At 55.2% G+C, this 7,721-nt stretch overlaps 1 protein-coding gene across 1 annotated transcript; it reads left to right on the top strand.

Annotated features, from left to right (window-relative positions):
* The first annotated feature begins 1,370 nt into the window (after positions 1-1,370).
* ZDHHC22 (zinc finger, DHHC-type containing 22) lies at positions 1,371-7,156 on the top strand. Its single transcript, XM_015558082.1, has 2 exons — positions 1,371-1,910; positions 6,678-7,156. The coding sequence occupies exons 1-2, from the start codon at positions 1,385-1,387 to the stop codon at positions 6,941-6,943; spliced, it is 792 nt and encodes a 263-aa protein (XP_015413568.1). The 5' UTR covers positions 1,371-1,384; the 3' UTR covers positions 6,944-7,156.
* Positions 7,157-7,721: the final 565 nt, after the last annotated feature.

The following is a 7,721-nucleotide window of genomic DNA, read 5'->3' as shown; positions in this document are numbered from 1 at the left end:
GCAGTACCGAGCCCCCAGCGACCACCCTTGGGCGTGCCTGGCGCTGGACCCCTGCCGGAGAGAGACTCGCGCTCCCCGTGCGGCCGCGGGTCCCCGGGGCACTGGCACCTTCAGAGGGGACTCCAAGGTGATCAGTCGCCCAAAGGGATGGGACAGCCTGGATGGTGGCCTCCTGGCACTCGCCCATCCCGGGTGCAGCAGCCTTCCCAGAACTTTTCTCGCGACTCAGGCTCCTGACTCCTTAGCCCTTGGAAAAGTTCTCTCGGGCGCCCAGAATTCCATGCACCGGTGGCCTCCGAAGCTGGGCAGGAACCCGGGCTGGGGGTGAGGGAGGTGGAGTGGGGATGCGGCGGGGGCTGCGCTCCGCGGCCGGGGTCGATCAGCCGAAAGGCTGGCCAAGCATCCGCTCCTGCGCCCAGGGCGAGCTTGTTGGTACCGAAAGGGTTTCGGCGCCATCGGCGTTGTTTGGATTCCTCGCTCCAGGAGGGCGGGAGGCGGTAGGGAAGGGGGGATATCGTCGCCTCAAATGAAAACGCTTTTTGCAAAGAAATAGCCAGGGCTCCCAGCGTGGAGAGGTGGGCTGACCAAGACCGGCTGACACAGGTATTCCGGCTGCCCCCGCCTCACCCCACTAGATGCCTCAGCGCCTGTGTGAATGGATCGATTGTTTTAATCGATTTTTTTAAAAGCCAGGTGGCAGCGGCTGCGTGTGTGTACACAGATATACACAAACACAGACACCCAGGCACACACAGATTACACGTACAGAGTCACACACAGACCCTCCCTACACACACACACACACACACACACACACACACCAAATATCACGGACCCCCAAGCACACATACCTCCAAAGAGTCAGATGACCTGTGAGGTCCCTGAGTGTTGCCCAAGGTGGGGTGGGGGCGGGGGCTGAGAAAGGGGAGGTGATGCAGGGCTCCCATAATTTCCCTCGGCCCCACCCCAAGCCTCTGCCTTCTCCTCCTGGGAGGTCTGAAAGAGAAACCCCAAACCTGGGCTCTTTCCACAGCCATAACGGAGCCCAACCCCTTGCCCCTCCTTTCCTTACAAACCAGCCCCAACCTCGCTCTCCTTGTGTCTGACTTCGGGGTGCCAGGGCTCCGAAGTCCCTCGGAAACCTTGGAGCCAGCACGGGGAAGTAGAGTCTGACCCCCAGAGGCCTTGGCTGTGGGTCTCGGGGTCTCATGCCTGCTCCACCCGGGTTAGGAAAGAGAGGAGGGGCGGTGGAGGGACAAGGATGGGGAGCATGGACTGGTGTGAAGCTGGGCCGACGGAGGACGCCTGGGGAGCGCTCTAGGGCGCCCCCTGGACACCGCAGTAAGTTTTCCTCTCCCCGGGCCCCTTAGGAATGTAATCGAAGATGCTGGCCCTGAGGCTGCTCAATGTGGTGGCCCCCGCCTATTTCCTGTGCATCTCCCTGGTGACCTTCGCGCTCCAGCTCTTCCTCTTCCTGCCCAGCATGCGCGAGGACCCGGCGGCCGCGCGGCTCTGCTCGCCGGCGCTGCTCCACGGGGCGCTCTTCCTGTTCCTCTCGACCAACGCCCTGGGCAACTACGTCCTGGTCATCCAGAACTCGCCCGACGACCTGGACGCCTGCCAGGGGGCCTCGGCCAGGAAGGCTCTGTGCCCCCCGCCCAGCACCCACTTCTGCCGAGTGTGCGCCAGAGTCACCCTGAGGCACGACCACCACTGTTTCTTCACCGGCAACTGCATTGGCAGCAGGAACATGCGCAACTTCGTCCTGTTCTGCCTCTACACCTCCCTGGCCTGCCTCTACTCCATGGTGGCGGGCGTGGCCTACATCTCGGCAGTCCTCTCCATCTCCTTCGCGCACCCACTGGCCTTCCTCACGCTCCTTCCCACCTCCATCAGCCAGTTCTTCTCTGGTGAGTGGGTCTTCACAGGCAGGTTGGGCCCTACACAAAGACCCAACCCCAATCCCAAGTTTGCCAGATTTCGCAAAAATAAATAAATCAAAATAAAAACCCCCACAACAAGATGCCCAATTAAATTATAATTTTGGATAAACAATGCATAACTTTTAAGTGTATAAGTAACTCCTAAATATTGCATGAGACATACTTATACTAAAAAAAAAAAATGTTCTGTTACCTATCTGAAATTCAGTTTAACTGAACATGCTGTATTTTATCTGGCAACCTCTCTCCCTACCCCAACCTCGTTCATCATCTCCTTTTTGCTCACCACGGTCCATTTGCTTGTAGAGATGTGGTGATCCAGGCAATACACCTGCTCTGAGCCAGGCGGGCTGGGTGCTGGCTCCCCTTCCATGCAGCCTGTGAGGGGCACCCATGTTTTGACCTTCCTCTGCCTAGACCCCAATGCTGCTCACTCATTCCCTTAAGGACTTTCCCTTCCAAACATCTTGCCAACCAGCCACAGTAAGATCAACAGGGTGCCAGCCAGCCCCAGCAAGAGACTAAGTTCTGCCCTCCTGCCCATTATGTTTGACCCCACCAGGTGGTCCCAGCCTGCAGATGCCTCAGAGCAGGGGGCACCTGGTTGGAGATGCAGCCATGTTTAATGGTTGCATCCTCACCACAGTGACGGGACTGGTGTGGGAACTGATCCTCCAGGCGGCTCATACACCTGCAGGAGCCAGACATGTGGGCCTTGGAAGTGGCGCTCAGCTGGGCACCCTGGTGAGGACTGTGTATAGTGTGCCCTGCGAACAGCTCCCTGACACTTGGCCCAGAGGGACCTGTGGCAGTTCTTACCACTTTACCTGGCCTTGCAACGTGTCCCTACCTCCCTTCCTTCCTCTCCATCCTACCCTGGCCTTTGACTCCGATTGACCTGGTTTTTACAATTGATAGTGTGCACACATGTGTGTATGATATCAACTTCTCTATTTCTCAGATGAACAAACTGAGGCACAAATGGATTAAATGGCTTTCCCACAGCCGCACAGGGAACACAGCATGTTTCCTCAGCCACTGACCTTTCAGGGACAAAGAAAGGCGGAGTGCAGCTGCTTCCACTGAGAAGCCAAGATTGTCTTGATGTGCCTGCGCTGGACATTCATAAAAATTTTGCTCCTCTCTGGGGGGGGGGAGAAGCCATTATTTCAGCCTTTGTTGGGGCAGCAGCCTAATCTTTTGCAGGCATAGAACTGTTGTGCCATTTGGCAGAGGGAACACAGAGACCCAGGAAGGACCCAGATAGGGGAGATGCCTTGAGGGTCTGGTGGCTGAGCTGGGCCCAGAACTCAGAGCTCTCAGGCCTTCTGGAACCTGGCGCTGGCATAGGAGGCTGCTGGGACTGAAATAACCAGGAGGAGGGAGGGTAGGTGGGCGAGCTAGGGGGTGGAGTGTGAGCACAGGCAGGTGGAGAGATGAGGGGAGCCAGAGAACCTAATTACACTTTCTTTTGCAAGTAGTTTCCTCACATAAAAATGGATGTTTCCAAAGGGAGGACCTTGAAATGGTTTGATTTGAGATAAGCTAGGCTTAGAGGCCTATCCATATGTGCTAGGTTTGGGAGGCAGGAAAGAAAAAAAGAGGGATCTATGTATTTGCTCTGGTGGGAGAACAGAACCAGTAAGTGCCTACCTTGGAGGCCAGATCCCATTCCAGCAGAAAGATGAGTGCCATTATCTTTTACCTCCTCACCATACCCACTAGGAAAAGAAAGGCCAAGATTTGTAATCTCAAACTCTCCCATCTCATCTTACTCCTTTGCCAACCTTTCATCGTTCCCCTTGCACGTCCTTCTCCCCCTCCCCAGTACACTCTTCAGTGCCTTCCTCCCTATCTCCTCTCCCCCTATTCTCAACCCAAGTGGTGAGGACACTACCTACCTCATTGCTCAGGAGGACAGGATGGAGTTGGAAGGCCCAAGTTGTCTGATTGAGCAGTTATTTTCCAGCTGTGGTACTTGTCCTCAACTGTGGTCCTGTCCCTGACTTACATCTGCATGAGCATGAGATGGCTGGGAGAGTGGGCCCTGTGAGCTAGAAGTAGAAGAGGTCTTCTGGTGGCTGCTGCCCATGGGTCTTTAGCTGATGCTCAAGAGGTAGGAGGCTGGCCAGGTGGATGTTAGAAGTTGTCTTTTCTTGTGGCTTCATGGGATCAGCGTAAATTGTGTCACCTCTCTGAGCCTCATTCTTCTCACCGAGGAAATGGAGATGATGCCATCTGATCTGTGTCATGACATTTGTATAAGTACACCAGTGTGGTGGATGCCTCCAGAAAGTCCAGTGAAAGGGAAAGGGGATTAACGTTTATTGAGCACCTATTATGTGCTACCCACTGTGCAGGTCTCATTTCATTCAGTCCTCACCATAATTCTGTGAGGTAGATATTATCATATCCATCTTAAAGGCTCAGGAACAAAACGGTCAGCAAGGTTAAGTTGCTTCGAAGCCACATAGCTAGTTATGACTCCAACCTAGGATTTGGACTCAGGGTTGCTAGCCTTCAGGGCTCATATTCCTCCCACCACACCACACTGCCTCTCTGAAGCTGCTTCTTGATGAATGAGCCTCTTTGGGAGGAAGGGAGCCCCTTGTCCCTGAATGTATGTCAAAGAGGCCAGGCAATGATCTGTCAAAGGTGTTATAAATGCTTGGTGGGAAGCAGGGAGGGAGAGATTGGGTGGTGTGACCATTCAGGCCTTTAGAAAAACTCTGATTTTTTCTAAATGAAGAAGAACTATTATTAGATAGTTCAGAGAGCTGAGGCAGGCAGGTTAGCCAACTTCAAACATTTCAAGAAAAAGCAGGTCACCAGAAGAGCCTTTTGTAGTTGCCACAAGGGGCCAGGAGGAGGCCACAGGGTCTTTTCCACATGCCTTGATTTAGTGCCAGAAATAAAGCCCCTGAAAAACAGCTTCCATCAGCTCAGGCTTGTCCCCGAGGCTGAGATGCAAGGCAGGCCCGCACTTGACAGCTCTGATGTTCTCAGGTCCCAGCTCGAGGGTCATCTCTGCCTGTCAGCATTCCCCGAGCCCAACGGGAACCCCGGTCCCTGGATCCTTCATCCTCCATGTGCTTCCTGAGCTAACCTGTGCTGACAAGAAGAAGTGGGTCAGAGGGAGGGCCGGCCCAGTGTGAGCCCCGTCCCGCTGCTGCACCCAGCCAGCTGAGGGGCTCCTCAAAATGCCAGCTGGAACGAGCCCTCCCTCCCCTGGGCAGATGGACTTATTGTCACCAACTTCGCAAATAGAAACCTGCTATCAAGCTCCCAGGGGCTGAGGGCAAGAGGAGGCTGCTAATGAGCAAACCCAAATCCTCCTGCTGGCTGAGTCCATCACTGCTGAGACTGGACAAGTTGTAAGAGCCCAACCCTCAGGGGTCTGGAAACAGGAGCCTGGGGAGACCGGAGAAGAGGTAGACCGGAGCCAGGGGAAGCTGGACAAGGGAGGGATATGGTTGTGATTTGCAGAGGTCAAGTAGGTTGTAAGGTGGGGTCTGGAGCAGGTACCCTCATCTCACTGGAGGAGGTGGTGGTGGGCTTATCCTGCAGGAAGAGCAGCTGAAGGGGGCTTTCGAATTCTTTCCTGGGTTCACTGCCCTGGTTGCTGGGCAGGTCAAGGTGGGTGTCTCTACCATGGCTGCCAAAGATGCAGCCCAGCTAGGACTGCAAGCCCTGGGAAGAAGGAGAAAGCTTGATGGTCTAAAAGGAGTTCTTTTAGAGATCTTTTTGGGCCAAGTCTCCTCAGCAGGGGGCGCTGTGCTGTGTGGGAACCAGAAAGCTGACCACTTTGCACACAATTTTCCTGGATCGTGCAAACCTATGGAACCATTTTGCAGATGAGCAAACTGCAGCTCAGAGAGGTTAAGAAACATGTGTGAGGCCACAGAGCTGGGAGATTCAAACTTAGCATGGACTGCCCATCCCTCCTCTGAAGAAGAGTGTGGGATCTCCTACTCAGATGACATTTAAAACCTAGTAACAGAGAGGGCTTGTTTAGAGAGGTTTACAGGAGGTCCGGCCCAAGGCAGGAGGCTGGACTAGTGACCTGGGGACGCGGGGTGGGGGTGGGGGTGGGGGCGCTTCCAGGTTTAGCAAGTTCTGACTGACAGGAGAGCTCTGGCCGAGTGTTCTGGTGGCCACACTGTCCTCTTGTTAACACTAATGACGGGTTTATTCTCTCGGTTGGAGCTCTGTGCTGCCCTGGGAGCTGGTTACTTATTCTTTTTGATGACTAGGCCCTGCTCCCCGTCACGCTGTCACCTGCCTGAGCCCTCCCGCTGATGCTTCCGGCTCCATGGGAGCAGGTGCTTCAGTCTAGACAGCTGCCCAGGCGCCAGCTCCCTCTCTAGCATCCTCAGCTCACCCCTCGCTCCTCCTAGAAAAAGTCCTGTCCCTGTTTCCAGACCAGAAAGAGAAGGCAGAGAAAGACGGGCATCTCCGACTCAGGGATGTTAATATCTAGGCGTGCGCAGAGCAGCTTCCTTCCCTTCTCCCGGACATCCCCAGTTCTCCCCTGGCCGTCAGCACTAAGAAAAAGTTAGGGCAACTAGTTTATCCTTCCTCGCCGTCGCTGCGGCGCTGAGATTGCTGTAAAATATCGCTTCAATCTTATTAATCTCCCTCCCTTCCGAGCGGGAAGCGCCTGCAGGGATGGCAGGTCCCTACGTGGCCTGGGAGTAAAGCGACGCTGGTGTTTCCCCGCCCCCACCCCTGCAGGAGCTGTCCTCGGTTCTGAAATGTTCGTCATCCTCATGCTCTACCTCTGGTTTGCCGTCGGCCTGGCCTGCGCCGGCTTCTGCTGCCATCAGCTGCTGTTGATCCTCCGGGGGCAGACCCGCCACCAGGTGCGCAAGGGGGTAGCGGTGAGGGCCGGGCCCTGGCGCAAGAACTTGCAGGAGGTGTTCGGGAAGCGGTGGCTGCTGGGCCTGCTGGTCCCCATGTTCAACGTCGGAAGTGAGAGCTCCAAGCAGCGGGACAAGTAGGCGCGCCATCATTTCTCTCTGTGTCTTGACTCCTCCTGAACACGAGACCATGGCACCCTTGTCCCCACCCATGACCCACTGCAACTTGGATGGGTAATGTCCTAGCACCCAGCCCTGGTCTGTGACACAGAAAACAGCATTGGCTGGTGGATCGACGACAAGGAGGAAAAAATGGCCACCCAGGCATTGTTCCACTCTCCATGGGCCGGCCAGGCAGGTTTCAGGAGGCCTCTGCGTTTGTTTCTTTTCCTTGAGGCCCCTCTTTGCCCCTCTGCCCACTTGATCCATGCCCTCTGCCATGTCTCATGTCGTCACTGCCATCTGCTAGATCTTGTCCTCTAAGCCCCATGTTGGGAGTAGGGAATGAATTCTTGCTGCTGATAGGATGCTCCCTGGGACCTGAAGTCTGGCAAAACTGTTGAAAATTACAAAGTGTTTAAAATTACCAAGTCTGCTCTGCCAACTGCCAGGGAGCTTGGGAAAGGAGGGGGAGTGTCCTCGTCCCCTCTGAGGAATTGTGGGCAGTGAGAGGGGAAAAGAACTCAGTAGCTTGCTGCCCACCCCACCCCCAAGTTGCAAGGCCCTTTCTTTGGGACGCAGCAGCCAGTGGTCTGGGATTTCTTTTCCAGCTGCTGTCCCCTGTGCAACGTACTCCAGCTGGCTACCCAGCCCAGTCCAGGGCCTGGCTGGATGCTTTCTTTCCCTGGCACTCTTCCAGCCTTGGCTAGATGCTGGGAAAGGAAGGAGAAGGGAGAAGGAAAGGGGACATACTTATAAA

This window comes from Myotis davidii, unplaced genomic scaffold, assembly GCF_000327345.1.
Source record: "Myotis davidii unplaced genomic scaffold, ASM32734v1 scaffold309, whole genome shotgun sequence".
Lineage (NCBI taxonomy): Eukaryota > Metazoa > Chordata > Mammalia > Chiroptera > Vespertilionidae > Myotis > Myotis davidii.
This window is presented reverse-complemented; position numbering and strand designations above follow the sequence as displayed.